This window comes from Pan paniscus, chromosome 20 (assembly GCF_029289425.2).
Source record: "Pan paniscus chromosome 20, NHGRI_mPanPan1-v2.0_pri, whole genome shotgun sequence".
NCBI classification, from domain to species: domain Eukaryota; kingdom Metazoa; phylum Chordata; class Mammalia; order Primates; family Hominidae; genus Pan; species Pan paniscus.
The window spans coordinates 63,904,726-63,924,593 of NC_073269.2; the positions used below are offsets into that span (position 1 = coordinate 63,904,726).

Sequence of the window (19,868 nt, forward strand, 5' to 3'; positions counted from 1 at the left end):
GCCCCAAGATGGGATTATACCTAGAGCCTCATCCATATTGGACTTAGACAATTTAGATGAAATTGGAGACTTTAGCTCAGTGTGGAGGCGCACACCTGTAGTCCCAGCTGCTCAGGAGGCTAAGGCAGGAGAATCGCTTGAACCCAGGAGACAGAGGTGGCAGTGAGCCAAGATTGCGCCACTGCACTCTAGCCTGGGCAATAAAGCGAGACTGTCTCAAAAAAAATAATAAAATGGTAAAAGGCATCAAATTTTTGAGGGGAAATACCTATTGGTGAACTGAAAACTCGACAACAGTTCTGGTGTGTGGGATAACATGTTAATAGCCTTGATCATTTTGAATTTCATAATCATAAATGGGATTTTGTTTTTGAGATGGGGTTTCACTCTTGTTGCCCAGGCTGGAGTGCCATGGCACTATCTCAGCTCACTGCAACCTCTGCCTCCCAGGTTCAAGCGATTCTTCTGCCTCAGCCTCCCGAGTAGCTGGGATTACAGGCATGCACCACCACGCCTGGCTCATTTTGTATTTTTAGTAGAGACAGGGTTTCTCTATGTTGGTCAGGCTGGTCTTGAACTTCTGACCTCAGGTGATCCGGCTGCCTTGACCTCCCAAAGTGCCGGGATTACAGGCATGAGCCACTGTGCCTGGCCTTTTGGGATTGGTTTAAAGAGCTGTGGAAGACAATTGAGCAATTACCACAGAGATTAGCAATGGAGTTCCTAGTATATTTGAAAATGAATAAAATTGTTCCTGGGAAAATTAACAATAGTGATCTCAGTCTAAATTACAGAGTAAGCGATTCAGAGAGGATAATATGCCACATATGCATAGATTTGTTTAAAACAGTAAATTATATAGCACTGTAAAAATGGAAAAAAATACTATTAGAACAACAAACAATTAGGTTGATGAAGCACAATAAGAGACTAATGAAAAGGAAAGAAATGAAATTACTTAATATCAAAATGTATGAAATAAATTTAAGCCATATACAAGCATGCCAAATTAACTTGTGAGATTAACAAAGATTGTATTAATTGGGGAAAAAGACTAGGAGTCTGCAAATCCTAAGATTAGGCTTAACACTAAGCCTCTTACAAACTTCAAGTTTTCAAAAAGGCTCAAGGTTTTCTGGTACAGAGGTACTATCGGAGCACAGTTCAGATTTAACTTAACATTACGTTATTTAGGCCAGGCACGGTGGCTCATGCCTGTAATCTCAGCACTTTGGGAGGCTGAGGCGGGCAGATCACGAGGTCAGGAGATGGAGACCATCATGGCTACCACAGTGAAACCCCATATCTACTAAAAATACAAAAAATTAGCCGGGTGTGGTGGCAGGCGCCTGTAGTCCCAGCTACCCGGGAGGCTGAGGCAGGAGAATGGCATGAACCCGGGAGGCGGAGCTTGCGGTGAGCCGAGATCACACCACTGCACTCCAGCCTGGGTGACAGAGCAAGACTCCACCTCAAAAAAAAAAAAAAAAAGAAAGAAAATTACAGTCTTTAGGAAACTAGATACTCATCAGAGAGTGTATGTGACCAGAATAAGCCATCTTACGACGTCTAGATGACACACTACTTACGCTGATTCAAAATTACCTGAGCTACTTCAACATAGGACATAGCAAAACACTGATAATTACATTACTATATACTTATAAAAGATGCTTGTGGCTGGGTGCAGTGGCTCACACCTATAATCCCAGCCCTTCGGAAGGCCAAGGCAGGCGGATCATCTGAGGACAGGAGTTCCAGACCAGCCTGGCCAACATGGTGAAACCCCATCTCTACTAAAAATACTAACATTAGGCAGGAGAATTGCTTGAATCCGGGAGGCAGAGGTTGCAGTGAGCAGAGATTGCGCCATTACTCCAGTCTGGGCGGCGAGAGCAAAACTCCGTCAAAAAAACAAAAACAAAAAAAACAAAAAAACCATGCTTTCAAATCTGCCTAACAATTATAGCTTCAGAGTCCTTGTATTCAGGATTATCTATTTGTAACTTACCACTTTTTACAAATATTTTTCTTACACTAAATTAGAAAGAATGTTTGGTCTTGTAGGTGTCTGAGAATCTTTAGTAAAATACCCCTACAGATTCTATTTTGGAATCATGGTTTTAAAAAAAGCAAAAGTGTGTATTTCCAATTAATTGCTGCAGAGATGCCAAATGTCCACTCAGTAGTTGTGAGTAAAACAAATTGTCTTATTGCTCTTCACTTCACAGGCAAATAAACTCTTCGAGTGATTGTGTGAAGTTCAGAGTATTTGGTCAGGGATGAAATGGAGGCTAATCCAGACAGGTTATAAGAGAAAATATGGAATAGAGATTCTAGGGGCACTAAAGCAAATGCATGAGGTGGTCTATGCTTCTGAGTCCCTCATAGTATGTTCCTTCTGAGTATTTGTATTCTAAACCTCAAAATTACAATTTTTTGTATAACATTTCTTACTGGATTCTCCAAGATATAATCTACTTTTTGAAGAATATGACATTTATGTAGAAATAGTGGTTACTTACCAAACTGGTATTTGCTACTAGGAAAGTAGCATCAGTTTTTGGCATGGGCATCTGAACTCTGAGAATAAGGTTTGGGATTCCATGACCTCATCTCCTTGCTGGGAAGTGATGGTCATTTTATTCTTCCACCTGTAATTGCAGTGACAGTGTCTCCAAGAGGATTGGAGATGATCTCTGAAAAAAATTTTTGAAGTTAGAAAATTGTAGAAAGTTATTAACATTAATTACTGGAGTTATCCATTTAGAATGACATCATACCTAAAAGAGAAAATTATCTGTGAAATGGGAACAAATAAAGGTAAATAGAGGAAACAGTTCTAAGACACGGGACATGTAAGTTGAACCCTTGGTTATGCTGGAATCTTGGCTCCTATGAAATTCTTTTTTTTTTGAGATGTCTTGCTCTGTCGCCCAGGCTGGAGTGCAATGGCGCGATCTCGGCTCACTGCAACCTCCGCCTCCCAGGTTCAAACAATTCTTCAGCCTCAGCCTCTCAAGTAGCTGGGATTACAGGCGCCCACCACTGCGCCTGACTAATTTTTGTATTTTTAGTAGCGATGGGGTTTTGCTATGTTGGCCAGGCTGGTTTTGAACTCCTGACCTCAGTTGATCCGCCCGCCTCGGCCTCCCAAAGTGCTGGGATTACAGGCGTGAGCCACCGCGCCCAGCCGAAATTCTTATTTCTACAAAGTCTGACATTTTTTCATTCATACGAATGGTGAGGAATAACAAACTTGGAAGGAAAGAAATAGTAAAAAGAGAGTGAGAGTACAAAGGTGAAAGAGTTGAGGGAAAGCATTACTCAACATCTTATCTGGTTCAGAGGCTCATCTAGATTTGTATTTACAGCAGTGAACAACCTACAAATAAATGTATTCTCAAGTAGGCTTTATTCAAATTAAGAGATGTGGTCTGGAAATAATAAAGAAAATATTGGAAAATATACACTAAGTTATAAAGAGACAGATTCTATGGAAAATATCAGAATACCAGCACCAAGTAATAACGAACACGTGAAGTAGGTAGAATTTCTATAGGAAATTTCTATAGTCAGGGTTGTCCTTATAGTGGAGATAATATTTGAGCATATATTTAAAGCACAGCAGAGAGAAAGTGATTTGTAAACACAGAGAAAATGTGCTATGGAAAAGAAATAGCCAGTACAGTGTCCAAAAAGCCTGGAAGTGAAACAAATCATGTGGTCAAAGCACAGTTCAAGAGTGACTGGTGATGGTTTTTATACCATCAAAAATCTCCCCAATGTGCACAATTACCCATGTATCCATTCACATGCCATTATCTCAGACCTCCTTGTCAACTGTCTTCTCAAACATATTCTTCCTTGCCCTTGATCACATTGCCAGGTCATGGACTGCTATCCTGTGAAATACTTGTTCTTTGGACACTTATTCCTCCTCATAAAAAGGTTTACAAGGTATGCCACTTGTGACTTCACCTATGGGGAAAATTTTGATCCCCAACTATCTTTCAAGAGGATGCAGAATATGGCTCTGAGGCAGCCACAGTTTTTTTTTTTTTTTTGAAATTTATCTTTTTTTCCCACCCTGCCTTATGGTGCTGACACAATCTTTTTTATTACTAGGTTTTTAAGAGCACTTTTAGGTTTGCAGTAAAATTAAGGGGAAGGTAAAGAGATATTCCATATACTCCCTGCACCTACATAAGCATAGCGCCCCCCACCCCAACCGCAGTGGCACATTTGTAGCAATTATAAACCTACACTGACACATCATTATCATCCAAAGTCCCTACTTTACGTTAGGGTTCACTCTTAGTGTTGTACATTCTATGTGTTTGGACAAAGGTACAATGACACGTGTCCACTATTAGAGTGTCATATAAAATAGTAATCCTCTGTGCTCCACAAATTCACCCCTCCTACCCTTCTAAACCCCCAGCAACCACTGATCTTTTTACTCTTTCATACTTTTACCTTTTCTCAAATGTCATTAATTGGAATCATACAGTATATTGCCTTTTCAGATTGGCCTCTTTCATTTAGTGGTATGCATACAAGGTACCTCCATGTTTTTTCACGTCTTGAAGATTCATTTACCTTCAGCATTGAGTAATGTTCCATTGTCTAGATATACTACAGTTTCCTTTCTTTCTTTTCTTTTCTTTCTTTCTTTCTTTCTTTCTCTCTTTCTCTCTTTCTCTCTTTCTTTCTTTCTTGAGACGGAGTCTCGCTCTGTCGCCCAGGCTGCAGTGCAGTGGCACGATCTCGGCTCACTGCAACCTCCACCTCCTGGGTTCACGCCACTCTCCTGCCTCAGCCTCCCGAACAGCTGGGACTACAGGCGCCTGCCACCATGCCCAGCTAATTTTTTTTTTTTTTTTTTTTGTATTTTTAGTAGAGACAGGGGTTTCACCGTGTTAGCCAGGATGGTCTCGATTTCCTGACCTCATGATCCGCCCACCTCGGCCTCCCAAAGTGCTGGGATTACAGACGTGAGCCACCACGCCTGGCGATATACTACAGTTTCTAATCCATTCACTTACTGAGGGACATTTTTGTTGCTTCCAAGTATGCCAATTTTGGATAAAACTGCTATACACATACATGTACAGGTTTTTGTGTGGACATAAATTTTCCACTCATATGGATAAATTCTGAAAAATATGGTTACCGTATTGTATGGTAAAAGTGTGTTTAGTTTTGTAAGAAACCACCAAACTCCATTTCAAAGTGGCTGTACAACTTTGCATTCCCGTCAGCAATGACAGCTCCTGTTGCTGTACATTTTCTCAACCATTTGCAGTTGTCAGTGTTACAGAGGTTGTTCATTCTAATAGATGTGTAGTGGTATCTCAGTGCTGTTTTAATTTTCACTTCCCTGATGACATATGATGGGGATTATCTTTTCATACACTTATTTGCCATCTGTGTATCTTCTCTGGTGAGGTATCTAAACCTAAAATCTTTGCCCATTTCGTTTTTTAATCAAGATGTTTCTTTTTTTTCTTTTTTTTTTTTTTGAGACGGAGTCTCACACTGTCACTAGGCTGGAGTGTCGTGGCATGATCTCGGCTTACTGCAACCTCCACCTCCTGGGTTCAAGCGATTCTCCTGCCTCAGCTTCCCAAGTAGCTGGGACTACAGGCATGCGCCACCACGCCCAGGTAATTTTTGCATTTTTTAGTAGAGACAGGGTTTCACCATGTTGGCCAGGATGGTCTTGATCTCTTGACCTTGTGATCTGCCTGCCTCAGCCTCCCAAAGTGCTGGGATTACAGGCATGAGCCACCAAGCCCGGCCCTGAAAAATTTACACAATTATACAAAACTTACTTAACCTATGCTTCATTACCTCATGAGGAGTACTGGGAAGTTTTGAGTACGTGCAATGGATGGAAACATTGAATTTGGACATAAAGAGTTGTGTCCTTTTTTTTTTTTTTTTTTTGGAGTCTTGCTCTGTCACCCAGGCTGGAGTGCAGTGGTACGATCTCGACTCACTGCAACCTTCACTTCCCAGGTTCAAGTGATTCTGATTCCCCTGCCTCAGCCTCCCGAGTAACTGGGATTACAGGTGCCACCACCACGCCCGACTAATTTTGGAATTTTTAATGGAGACGGGGTTTCACCATGTTGGCCAGGCTGGTCTTGAACTCCTGACCTTAGGTGATTCGCCCACCTCGGCCTCCCAAGGTGGGAGCAGCAATCACACCTGCTGGGATTACAGGTGTGAGCCACCGTGCCCAGCCAGTTATGTCATTTTTCACTAGTTTCTCAGTTGATTACCTGAAAGTATGAATTTTTAAAGCACAATAGGATTCAGCAGTCTCAGGTAGGAAAAAGGTAACCTGGAAAGATCCCTGCATGTGAATGCACACACAGCTTTCAGGGATCTGAGGAAATTCAGCATGTGTAGGATATAGAGGAGATACATGGTAGGAGGTGAAGCAATATGTAATGGTTGGTTCTGTAATATAGGCCCAGCCAAGAACTCTAACCTTTTTCCTAAAAACAATGACAAGCCCATTGTGAGATCTAACCAGATGTACAATAGTAGTCATTCCACTTATACATTTTTGTAGTAAATGTGTAAACAAATACATTATATATTTGATAAAATCATTTCACAACTTTTAATTTTATTTTATTTTACTGGAATTAATTTGTCCTAAAGGATCATTTTTATTGTGAAATGTAAAATTTGATCTAATATATATAAAATGTATATGTGTACATTTAACAATGTGCATATATGTACCTTAAAATAATATAAACTTTCTGGGCGACGGAGTGAGGCCCTGTTTAAAATAATGATAATAATTTGATATTTTGTGCATTAAAAACTTTTGTCTGGGCATGGTGACTCATGCTTGTAATCTCAGCAGTTTGGGAGGCTGAGGCAAGAAGATTGCATGGCCCTAGGAGTTTGAGACTAGCCTGGGCCCTATAGGGAGACTCCATTCCTACAATAATTTTTTTTTTAACTAGCCGGGTGTGGTGGTGTGCTTGTAGTGCCAGCTACTCAAGAGGCTGAGGTGGGAGGATCACTTGAGCCCAGGAAGTGGAGGCTGCAATGAGCTATGATTGTTCCACTGTACTCCAGCCTGGACAACAGAGTGAGACCCTGTCTCAAAAAAAAATTAAATGTTTTGATTATACAAGGAAAATGAACATTCATGTATTAAAGCTTCATGTTTTATGAACAAAACTGACTTTGCAGGCAGGAGAGCGTTTTCTGGGGGCACCAGAAGCAGGGAACTCTCCTTGTCCGTTGGCTTCAGGGCTGCCCACTATCCCTCCACTATCTTCCCATCGTAGCCCTGTCTGGTGTCTTTTGTCCCTGACAAAACCTACAAAAAGTGACTTTAACACTTCAGGCTGCATGCATTTGAAGAGCAATAAGATAACGTTTTTTCGCTTCCCACTACCAGTGGAGATCTGCTGGGGTGGGCTGCATGGAATCTCAAATGATGTCTAAATACTGAAGTGAACCTCTACACTAGAGACTGATATACAGCTGACCCTTAAACGACGCAGGGGTCAGGGATACCGACCCCTGCGGAATTGAAAATGCTTGTATTACTTTTGACTCCCCTAGACCTTAACTACTAATAGCCAACTGTTGCCCGGAAGCCTTATGAAGTTGCCCGGAAGCCTTATGAATTACATAAACTCCCAGTCGATTAACACATTTTGTATGATATATGCATGATATATGCATAATATATATGATATATGCATTTTGTATGATATATGCATTATATATATTTTAGTATAAGAACTATACTTATACTAAAACAGACCAGAGAAAGGGTATCAGGAAAATTGTAAGAGGCTCGTTGACATTTCACCCAATTAAAAAAAGGAAAATAAAAGAATACGGAAGGGAAAATACATTTACTAATCATTAAGTGGAAGTGGATCATCATAAAGGTCTTCATCCTTGTGTTCTTCATGCTGGGCAAGAGAATGAGGTCTTGCTGTCTCTGGGGCAAGAGGTCGGGGAGCTGGAAGAGGCAGGAAAAGGAGCACACTCGAAGTAACGTTTATTGGGGAAAAAAAACACCTACGTGTAAATGGACCCGCACAGCTCAAACCTGTGTTGTTCAAGTGTCAACCTACTTAAGACCTCAAACACCGAAGCCCCTCAGTCGCCCTGGAAGGCAGCAGACGCAGCTTCCTAGCGCTCCCAGCTGTCTGCACACAAGGCGCCCTCCGTCGCAGCCTTGGGGAGACTACATTACCCAGAAAGCCTTGCGTCGAGCGGCAGTACTTTGATCCAATGAAAATCCAAGACAGGGGCATTTCCGTGTGGGTGTACCCCCGCCCCCCCCCAGGGCGGGACTTCTGGCGTCTTCGCAGCGGTCATTTTGGCTGCCCTCCCGGAGGTCCGTTCTGTCAGCCGCTTTGGTACGCTGCATCGGGATCGAAGTGACGGACCGTGAAGGCGCGAGAGTCAGGTCTGAGGGTCGGGGGCAGAGCCGCCCGCGAGGCTGGCCTGGGGATAGCGGTGCTCGGGTTCCCCCCGGGTCGCCCGCAGCTCCCGGTCCAGCTCCGCCCACAGACTCGGATGGCGACCGCACTGAGGGACCCGGCTTCGGTGAGCGCTGCGATCTCCGGGCCTCCCCCGGCCGAGATTCTTAAGTCCCAAGTGAGGGGCACCAGCTCACGTCTCTGTAGCACAGGGTCGGGGACACTGAGGCTCGTGGGTGGGGCCCCTATTTCTGACATCCGATGTGGTGGGCAGGGGGACAAGGGACAGGACCGGCGCGTGCAGGGCTTGGACGGGCAACCGAGAAGGGGGCATTCAGGAACCTGGGCTCCACATTGTTACTGCAGGGAACAAAGTTTGAGAGAGATCTACCTTTATTCTTAGGGCCGTGGGAGCCATAGAGAGCTTGCGCAAACGAGAGACACCATCTGAGTTAAATTTGAAAAATCCTCTGCAGGCTGTTCAGTGGAAGAAAAGACTTTAGAGATGGATGAGGACGTTGAGGCAGAGGGAGGTTGAATATTTTTCCAAGGCCACACAACTGGTGAGAGGCAGCACTAAGGACCGAGGCGCACAGGTTAGACAGTCGACCCAAAGTTACGTGGCTCTGGGCCGGGGCAAGGGTACAGGGAAGGCCTGTGCCCATGGAGCACTGCCATGATCACATTCCTCTGAGGCCTGCGTCTTTCCACAGGTTCCCATAGCTACAGAGGTGCTTTTCAAACTTAGGTAAGTGGAGGTATCTCAGCCCCTCACTGGTCTGGAATGTCCCTCCACCCTCCCCAGACAGATATTTTCTTTAGATTTGTGGTGTCATGGGACTCACCTACCATTCTCTCAGCGTTTGGTTTGGGAACCCTGGAGAATCCCTGAGCTAAGGGCCCTGAGTCCAGGCCAGTGTTTCCATTTGGAGCAGCCAATGGAAAGATGGGTGAAAATTTATGATAGGAACAGGTAGGTACCAGCTTTTGGAACTCCTTGGAGGTGAGGCTGAGCTGGTTCAGGGAACTGCAGGTTTCCTTTATTTCTGTGAAGTTTGGCATCTATTGTGAGGAAGTTGGAGTTTGGGATCAGAGGAGGGAGATTTATCTAACCCAAGTGTTGACAGGATACAGAGTGGAAAACAGAATGAACACAGTGACTAATGGGAATGTGAAGAGACAACAGGGATCAATGACACCAAGGTCTGCTGTCTCTTCTGACTTGGGGATCTTGGGAGGAGAATGTATGGGGACATGGATTTTGAGTCTTCCAAATTGAGACTGTTCATGGTTTCATCAATCCCTATTATGCTAGGGAAGTGTGACCTTTGAAGATGTGGCCGTGTACTTCTCCTGGGAGGAATGGGATCTCCTTGATGAGGCTCAGAAACACCTGTACTTCGATGTGATGCTGGAGAACTTTGCACTTACGTCCTCCCTGGGTAAGGCCCTCATACTCACCCTTGTGCCCTGGACTAGGCTCTCTGTTTCTCCTTTTCCTCAGGAGCAGCTCTGTCCTCATATCTGGACCATAGGCACTGCCTCCTTCCCCAGTTCCCTGGGTAGATGTTGTGGACTGAGTGCAAGCCTACTTCCCTTATCGTCCCAGCCCAAAAGCATCTTGGGTAAGGATTTGGGATCAGTAGTCTTACAGTAAGCCTAATAGATCCCACTTGACTTGCCTTCTCCCTGTCTGGTGACTTTCTAGATCTATGGCACCCAGTTTTCCCTCCCTTCGTGTACCTAACATTTATTTGTGCTAGACTGTGACATGAAATGTAGTCACTGACATTGCCACTATTTACACAGACTGTTCTTCAATCACCAACCTTTCCATTAACAGCAGAACACTCTAACGAATTGCGCCACAGAGACACTACACAGACTGTTCTTATAGAAACCTCCTTCAAGGTGTTTTTCTTTGTTTTTAATTGTAAAATATATATAACAAAATTTACCATTTTAATCATTTTCAAGTATATAGTTCAGCGCATTTAGTACATTCGCATTGTTGTGCAACCATCACCACCATCCTTCTATAGTACTTTTTCATCTTATAAAACTGCAACTTTGTACTCATTAAATAATAACTCTTCCCATCCCCTGGCAACCACCATTTTACTTCTGGTCTGTATGAATTTGTCTACTGTAAGTACCTCATATGAGTGGGATCACACAATATTTGTTCTTTTCTATCTGGCTTACTTCACTTAGCATAATATCTTCAAGGTTCATCCATGTTGTAGTGTATATCAGAATTGCTTCTTTTTAAGGCTGAATAATATTCCTTTGTATGTATTACAGTTTGTTTATCCATTCCTTCATCAGTGGACACAGGTTGTTTTCACCTTCTGGCTGTTGTGAATAATATTACTGTGAACATGGGTGTACAGATACGTATTTGTGTCCTTGCTTTCAATTCTTTTGGGTATTGGCCCAAAAGTAGAATTTCTGGATCATAAGGTAATTATTTTTAATTTTTAAGGAACCACTAAAATTGTTTTTCATAGCAGCTGCACCGTTTTACATTCCCACAAGCAGCTGACAAAGGTTCCAGTTTCTTCACACCCTCACCATCACTTGTTATTTTCTGATTTTTTTGATAAGTCATCCAAATTGGTGTGAGGTGATATCTCACTGTGGTTGTGATTTGCAGATTACTGATATTGAGCATCTATTCATGTGCTGATTGGCTATTTGTATATCTTCAAATGATATTGCTTATTCAAGTCCTTTGCCTATTTTTAAATTAGGTTTTATTAATTATAATTAGAAGTATTAAATATAATTTTTTATTGAGCTTTAAGGGTTATCTGTGTGTTCTAGATATTCCCTTATCAGATATGTGATTTGCAAATGTTTTCTCTTATTCTGTGGGTTACGTTTTTAGTGTGTTGATAGGATTCTTTGATGTACAAGTTTCTCATTTTGATGAATTCAGTTTTACTTTTTTACTTTTATTGTCTATGCTTTTTATATCATATCCAAGGAATCATTAACAAGTCCAATGTCATGAAGCTTTTTCTTTGCTTTAAGACTTCTATAGTTTTAGTACTTACATTCAGATCTTTGATCTGTTTTGAATTAATTTTTATATGTGGTGTCAGGTAAGGGACCAACTTCATTCTTTCACATGTAGATATCCAGTTTTCCTAGCATCATGTGTTAAAAATTTGTCTTCTTTCTCCTGGTCAAAAATCATTTGGCCGGATATTTGAGGGTTTATTTCTGGGGTCTCTTCTAGTCCATTGATCTATATGTCTTTCTTTATGGGAGTACCACACTGTTTTAATTTCTATAGCCTTGCAGTAAGTTTTGAAATTACGAACTGTGAGTCTTCCAACTTTCATCCTTTTCAAGATTGTTTTAGCTATTCTGTGTCTCTCGATATTTCAAATGAATTTTAGGATGGATTTTTTTATTTCTGCAAAATAACGTCATTTGGATTTTGATAGGTATCGCACTTTCTATAGATTACTTTGGCTAGTATAGACATCTTAACAATATTGAGCCCTCTAGTCCATGAGCAGACATGTGATCTATTTTATTAATGTTTAATTCATTTTAGCAAAATTTTGTAGTTTCTAGTGTACAAGGCTTTTACTTGTTTGGTTAAGTTAATCTTTAATGTTTTATTCTTTTTGATATCAGTGGAATTGTTTACTTTTCAAATTGTTCACCATTAGTGTATAGAAACGTAACTGATTTTTGCGTGTTGTATTTATATTCTCCTATTTGCTGAATTTCCTTATTAGTTGTAACAGTTTTTCAGTGGAATCTTTATGGTATTCCATGTATATCATCTGTGAGCAGGGATAATTTTACTCCTCCTTTCCCATTTTGGTCCCTTTTCTTTCTTTTTCTTGCCTAATTGCTACGTTGAACAGAAGTGCTAAAAGTAGGCATCCTTATCTTGTCCTTAATCTTAGAGGAAAATCTTTCAGTCTTTCATTGTTGAGTATAATTTTAGCTGTAGGTTTTTTTTTTTGCATATGGATTTTATTATGTTTAGGTAATTTCCATGTATTCCTGGTTTTGTGAGTGTTTTCCCCACGAAAAAGTGTTGCATATTGTCTAATGCTTTCAGTGCATCAGCTGAGATGATCGTTTTAATTTTTTTAGAGATGGGGTCTTGCTATGTTACACAGGCTGGTCTTAAGCTCCTGGCCTCAAGCGATCCTCCTGCCTCAGCCTACCAAGTAGCTGGGATTACAGGTGTAAGCCACCACTTTGATCAGTTTTTGTTTGTTGAACCATCCTTGCATTCCAGGAATAAATTCTATCTGGTCGTAGTGCATAATCCTTTTAATATGCTGTTGAATTCAGTTTGCTAGTGTTTGGTTGATGGTTTTTGCATTAATAATCATCAAGGATATTGGTCTGTAGTTTTATTTTCTTACACAATCTTTGTGTCATTTGGAATCAGGGTAATGCTGGCCATACAGAATGATTTTAGATGTGTGTATGCTACAGTTTTTTGAGAGAATTTGAAAAGGATAAGTATTAGTTCTTAGTTAAATGGTTGGTAGAATTCATCTGTGAAGCCATCAAGTCAAGGGCTTTTCTTTAAGGTTTGTCTTTTTTTTTTTTTTTTCTTGAGACAGAGTATTGCTCTGACACCCAGGCTAGAGTGCAGTGGTGTGATCTTGGCTCACTGCAACCTCCACTTCCTGGATTCAAGCAATTCTCCTGCCTTGGCCTCCCGATTAGCTGGGGTTACAGGCACATGCCACCACACCTGGCTAATTTTTGTATTTTTAGTAGAGATGGGGTTTCACCATGTTGGCCAGGCTGGTCTTGAACTCCTGACCTCAGGTGATCCACCCACCTCAGCTTCCCAAAGTGCTGGAATTACAGGCATGAGCCACTGCACCCGGCCAGGTTTGTCAATTTTGATAACCTTTTCAAAGAAACACCTTTTGGTTTTGTTGATTTTTTTTATATTGTTTTTCTCTTCTCTATTTTATTTATCTAGACTTTAGTCTTTATTATTTTTTTCCTGCCAGCTTTGGTTTTAGTTTGTTCCTCTTTTTATAATCCCTTAAGTTGTAAAAATAGATTGTTGAGTTGAGATCTTTCTTCTTTTTAATGTTTATAGCTATAAATTTCCCCTTTAGTACTGCTTTTACTGCATCTCCAATTTATTTCCCTTCTGATTTCTTCATGGCCCCATTGGTTTTTCAATATTGTATTAATTTCTACAGATGTGTAAATTTTTTAGTTTCCTTCTATTAAGAGTTCCCAACCTCATCCCACTGTGGTTGGAGAAGATACTTTGTATGATGTGTGTCTAAATCAAATGAGGCTTAATTTATGGTCTGTCCTGGAGAATGTTTTCGGTACACATGAGGGGAATGTATATTCTGTTGTTGTTGGGTAGAATGCTCTTTATATATTTGTTAGAGCTAGTTGGTTGTTTAGGTCCTCTGTTTTCTCTCTTCTCTCTGATTGTTCTATCCACTGCTGAGAGTCAGGTATTGATGTCTCTAACTGTTATTGTAGAACTATCCATTTCTCCCTTCAGTTCTGTCCATTTTTGCCTCATGTGTTTTGATGGTCTATTATTAGGTGCATAAGTGTTTATAAGTGTTATATCTTCTTGCTCTACTGAACCTTTTATTAGTATATAATATCCTTTTATATCTCTTGTTACCCTTTTTGATTTAAAATCTCTATTGTATGATATTAATGTAGCCATTCTTACTCTTTTTTGCTTGCTATTTGCATGGAATATCTTTTTGTAGGCTGTCACTTTCACCTCATTTATATCTTTGGATCTAAAGCAAATCTCTTGTAGACATCATAAAGTTGGATCATGGGTTGTTTTTATTTTAACCCATTCTGCCAATCTTTGTCTTTTGGCAGAGTTTAAGCTAAAAGTTGGGAGCGTTTAAGGCATTTATGTTTAAGGTAATCACTGATAAGGAAGGGCAGACTTCTATCATTTTGCTCTTTGTTTTCCCCATGTCTTATAGCCTTATAGCATTTTTGATCCTAATTTCCTGCATTACTGCTTCTTTTGGGTTTGGCTCACTTTTTTTTTTTTTTTTTTTTTTAGTGAAACTTCTTAATTCCTTGTCATTTCCTTTGTGTACTTTTTTTTTTTTTTTTTTAACGGTGTCTCGCTCTGTTGCCCAGGCTGGAGTGCAGTGGGGCGATCTCGGCTCACTGCAACCTCTGCCTCCCATAATCAAGTGATTATCCTGCCTCAGCCTCCTGAGTAATCCCTCCTGGGATTACAAACGCACACCACCACACCCAGCTATACTGGTCCCAAACTCCTGACCTCAGTTGATCCACCCACCTCAGCCTCCCAAAGTGCTGAGATTACAGGTGTGAGCCACCACGCCCAGTTGTTTGTATACTTCACGTAGCTCTTTTTTTAAAATAGTTACCATGGGGATTACATTTAACATCCTAAAGTTACAACACTCTAACTTGAATTTATACAAACTTAACTTCTTTAACTTTCCTTGTTCTTTTTTGTGCCATGTTGTTCTGGGCCAGTGTTAGTTGCTCACATGTCCTGTCTTTCCCTTAGGACTTACGTTATCCTGGTCTCATGTAGTTGCTCAACTAGGGCTAGGGGAAGTGCCCTCTGTTCTTCACAGGATGTTCATGACTCCAGCCTCAGCAAGATGGGATCAGAGAGGGCCTGGCCTACATGAATGGCACTTGGGAAAAGGCATGTCATCAGGTCTGTGTTTAAATTGCACCAGGAACCTGTCCTGTTTGACTTGTCTTGATGCCATTGCCAGAGACACTTCACTTTGACCTTCCCCTCTTCACTCTTAACAGTTTACAAACTTGTTATTTCTACTACTTGTCATTTTTATTTTGACTTCTAGCTAACGCTAATCCTCACCTCTCTGGACTCCTTATCCTACCTGTTCTTTTCACTGTTCCCTCTGTAGTGTTCTTTAATATTATTTTGTCCTGAAGTGTGCATATCTCCCTTAATAGTCCCTGAACACCAGTTACTGTTCCAGTGAGATTTTCCTGGGCCTTGGCATACACTTCACAGCATCACTTGTCACCAGCAGATATGATCCCACTAAAAGCTATTATCAGAAGAATTAATTGTAGAACATGCCTCTTAGTCCTGGGCCATACCTTAGCCTTGTGCACTGTACCTGGGAGGGCCTACCCTATTGCGTAACCTTAGGGACAAGTAATGCACAACAGCTGCTTCCTCAACGTGACCCCCCCAACTCACTTTTCCTAAAAACAGGCCCATATACTGGTTCTTTGCTGTAACTGATGTGCATTTGCAATTGCATTGCCTACTCCTAATAAAGGTAACATGTACTTCACCATGATCTCTTTACTTTTAGGTTGTTGGTGTGGAGTGGAACATGAGGAAACACCTTCTGAACAGAGAATTTCTGGAGAAAGAGTGCCACAGTTCAGGACTTCCAAAGAAGGTTCATCTTCCCAGAATGCCAACTCCTGTGAAATACGTTGCCTGGTCTTGAGAGATATTTTGCACTTGGCTGAACACCAAGGAACAAACTGCAGGCAGAAACTACACACATGTGGAAAACAATTCTACATCAGTGCAAATCTTCAACAGCACCAGAGGCAGCACATTACAGAGGCACCTTTCAGAAGTTATGTGGACACAGCCTCATTTACACAGAGCTGCATAGTCCATGTGTCGGAGAAACCTTTTACCTGCAGGGAGATCAGGAAAGACTTCCTGGCCAACATGAGGTTTCTCCATCAAGACGCCACTCAAACAGGGGAGAAGCCAAATAACAGTAACAAGTGTGCGGTGGCCTTTTACAGTGGAAAAAGTCATCACAACTGGGGAAAATGCAGTAAAGCCTTTAGCCACATAGACACACTTGTTCAGGACCAGAGAATCCTCACTAGAGAAGGACTTTTTGAGTGCAGTAAATGTGGGAAAGCATGTACGCGAAGATGTAACCTCATTCAGCACCAGAAAGTCCACAGTGAAGAAAGGCCTTATGAATGCAATGAATGTGGAAAATTCTTTACCTACTACTCCAGTTTCATTATACATCAGAGAGTTCATACTGGAGAAAGGCCTTATGAGTGCCCTGAATGTGGGAAATCCTTTAGTCAGATATACAGCCTCAATAGCCATAGGAAAGTTCACACTGGAGAAAGGCCTTATGAATGTGGGGAATGTGGGAAATCTTTTAGCCAAAGGTCCAACCTCATGCAGCATCGCAGAGTTCACACTGGAGAAAGGCCTTATGAATGCAGCGAATGTGGGAAATCTTTTAGCCAAAACTTCAGCCTGATTTACCACCAGAGAGTTCACACTGGAGAAAGACCTCATGAGTGCAATGAATGTGGAAAATCCTTTAGCCGAAGCTCCAGCCTCATTCACCACCGGAGACTTCACACTGGAGAAAGACCCTATGAGTGCAGTAAATGTGGGAAGTCATTTAAGCAAAGCTCCAGCTTCAGTTCACATCGGAAAGTCCACACAGGGGAAAGGCCTTATGTGTGTGGGGAATGTGGGAAATCCTTTAGCCATAGCTCCAACCTTAAGAACCACCAGAGAGTTCATACTGGAGAAAGGCCTGTTGAGTGCAGTGAATGTAGCAAATCCTTTAGCTGTAAATCTAACCTCATTAAACACCTGAGAGTTCACACTGGAGAAAGGCCTTATGAGTGCAGTGAATGTGGGAAATCCTTCAGCCAAAGTTCTAGCCTCATTCAACACCGCAGAGTTCACACGGGAAAAAGGCCTTATCAGTGCAGTCAATGTGGGAAATCCTTTGGCTGCAAATCTGTCCTCATTCAACACCAGAGAGTTCACATTGGAGAAAAGCCTTAGCTATACTGAGAATATGCAATTTCCTTTTAGTGTAATTATACTGAAGGAGTACACCTGTGAGAGAGACAAGAACCTGATTTGGAAGCCCCAACATCTAAGGATATACAGTGGGCAGATTCCCCTTAAGTTCCAGGTATGTGTTACACTTTCTAACGTGCCATTTAGAAAGTGTTAGACTTTCTCACCTGCCATTTATGGCTCTTGCCATTTATGTCACTGACAGTTTCTGAGGCAGAAGCCGTATCACGTCTACCACCTGTGAGGTCCACACAGTGTGTATCATTTACCTCCTGAACTTGCTCAAGGAAGCAGACCTCTGCTTCTCCCCATTTGCTAGAAGAAATCATGAATAGTCTGAGTCTTCCTCTCTGACAAGTTAGGGCATGGACTTGACCCAGCTTTGTGCCGGAGAACCCAATATGAGTGTTGTTGGCAGCTTGCCAAGAAGGACTGTCTTTTTCAAGACATACTGGTTTCATGTGACACCTCCATGGATTTTTTTCCAGCCTCTAAGTCACCAACTTGGGAACTGCTTGTCTCACGTTGCTTTGTTTTTTACAATAATAAAAGCATTATTATTTAAGCTACCTTTATCTTGGCATTTGATTCACTCTTTGAGGTGGTTCAAAAACAGAATCAGGCCCTGCCAGCTTTACAGAGTAAACACCTTTGGAGGGAGAGGGAGGTGTCATATGCCTCAGTGACAACAGTATAATGGAAAAATACAACTGTCTTTCCAGCTTTGGCCTAATCTGAATTTGAATTATTGCCCAAGGCCTTCTAGGAAATACTGCAGGATATTATGGTCTTAATTCGTGGACTGGATGCCAGGATTTTTTGTGGGCTCAAAGGACACCCTGAGGAAGTGGGAAATTGTGACAAATTCCATTGCTTCTGGGAACAAGATGAATTTTGTTGTTATTCACAAGGGTTATTACATACTGCCCAGCACTGTTGAGGCAGTCTACCCCCGGTGCTGCCAAGGAGCCAAGTGCCCCAATACAATTTAGTAGGCTACTGTCACTGTAAAATGATGGGGGAGCCATAATTGGTGTGGAAACACTGGGTTACTAGGGAGTGAAGGAGACTGCAGCAAACTAGATGGAATGTGCTCCTTGTAATATGTTCTAGTAATTGTGCAGGATCAGTGTGTACAGACATTCTTAGAATTTCCAGGCATGTGTATTTTTTGTAGCTGAGGTGACTGTCAAAAAATAATAAACAACCTAAAGGTTTCGTGTATTCCAATAGCCTTTCTGGGATGTGCACCTCAAGGACATTGCTGCATAGGCCAGGAAAACAAGCATAGAAAGAAGGGGCGGGGGATGTCCTTCCAGGAATGTGACTTTGTAGCCTACCATCATCCTGTGTTTAAATGAATTCAAATCAGTTTCATTGATTACCAATATTTGCTGCCCACTGAGGCAAGGTGTCCCTCCAAGGTCATCAGGAAAGAGAGTTAATGTAGGGTTACCAAACCTAGTCAAAAACACATACCATCATTATAATTATTACAATGAACATATTAGTCACCTCGGATTTACCTCAGGCCTTTTTCTAAGCTCTCCCTCCCCTCTCTGGCCCTCAAGGCAACCATTGATTTATACCTTCATTTATAATAGGTTTGTTTGTATTTTCTATAATATATGATTTTATTAATAAAATGTCTTTTTTTCCAGTTTCATTCATGATGCATAATTATTTTGAGATTCTTCAATGGAGCTTATATGTGGTGGTCATTCTTTTTATTGCTGAGTGGTATATTTTTTATGGATATACTATTTGTTATCCATTTGTTTATAAGCATTTAGGTTTTATCTAGTTTTGGCTATTACAAATAAAGCTGCTAGAAATGTACAATTCTTCATATGTGCATTTTTTTCACTTCTCTTGTGCAATGCCTGAGACACAGGATAAGTGAATGTTTGACTTATTAAGAAATGGCCAAAAATGGGCTGGGTGCGGTGGCTCACGCCTATACTCCCAGCACTTTGGGAGGCCGAGGCAGGCAGATCACGAGGTCAACAGATCGAAACCATCTTGGCCAACATGGTGAAACCCCATCTGTACTAAAAATACAAAACTTAGCTGGGCGTGGTGGTGCGCGCCTGTAGTCCCAGCTGCTTGGGAGGCTGAGGCAGGAGAATCACTTGAACCCAGAAGGCGGAGGTTGCAGTGAGCCAAGGTCACACCACTGCACTCCAGCCTGGCAACAAAGTGAGACTCTATCTCAGAAAAAAAAAAAAGAAAAGATAAATGGCCAAATTGATCTAAAATGGCTGTTTGCTCTTGCTTACCTACTGGGAATGTGTGAGAATTCCAGCTGTTCCACATCCTTGCCAATACTTGGCATGGTCTATCTTTTAGAATGTACCCTTTTAATAAGTGTGCAGTAGTTTTAATTGCATTTCCCTAAGGATTCATGATGTTGAACATTTTTTCATGTGTTTATTTGCCAAATGTATATCTTCTTTTTTACACTTTTTTTTTTTCTTTTGAGACGGAGTCTTGCTCTGTCGCCCAGGCTGGAGTGCAGTGGCGTGATCTCGGCTCACTGCAAGCTCCGCCTCCCAGGTTCA

General features: G+C 41.5%; 1 protein-coding gene across 13 annotated transcripts; it reads left to right on the plus strand.

Annotated features, from left to right (window-relative positions):
* Window positions 1-211: 211 nt before the first annotated feature.
* Window positions 212-18,973, plus strand: ZNF211 (zinc finger protein 211). 13 transcript variants are annotated; one of them, XM_034944645.3, is made up of 4 exons: window positions 212-5,669; window positions 9,793-10,102; window positions 15,019-15,174; window positions 15,812-18,973. In XM_034944645.3, exons 1-4 carry the CDS (start codon window positions 5,496-5,498, stop codon window positions 17,287-17,289), a joined length of 2,118 nt encoding a protein of 705 aa, XP_034800536.3. In that variant the 5' UTR covers window positions 212-5,495; the 3' UTR covers window positions 17,290-18,973. The 13 variants fall into 13 exon arrangements, with proteins under 13 accessions (XP_034800536.3, XP_063455785.1, XP_063455784.1 ...); XM_063599715.1 differs by having other exon boundaries at window positions 9,793-9,919; XM_063599716.1 differs by lacking the exon at window positions 212-5,669 and adding an exon at window positions 5,712-8,604 and having other exon boundaries at window positions 8,954-10,102.
* The last annotated feature ends 895 nt before the right edge of the window (window positions 18,974-19,868 follow it).

Bases quoted from the DNA above. Each gene is read 5' to 3' on its own strand.
- ZNF211 (XM_034944645.3), top strand. From the start codon at position 5,496: ATGTTTCTTTTTTTTCTTTTTTTTTTTTTTGAGACGGAGTCTCACACT. The intron at 5,670-9,792 runs GTAATTTTTGCA...CTATTATGCTAG, and splicing joins GCATGCGCCACCACGCCCAG to GGAAGTGTGACCTTTGAAGA. The intron at 10,103-15,018 runs GTAAGGATTTGG...TCTTTCCCTTAG, and splicing joins CCAGCCCAAAAGCATCTTGG to GACTTACGTTATCCTGGTCT.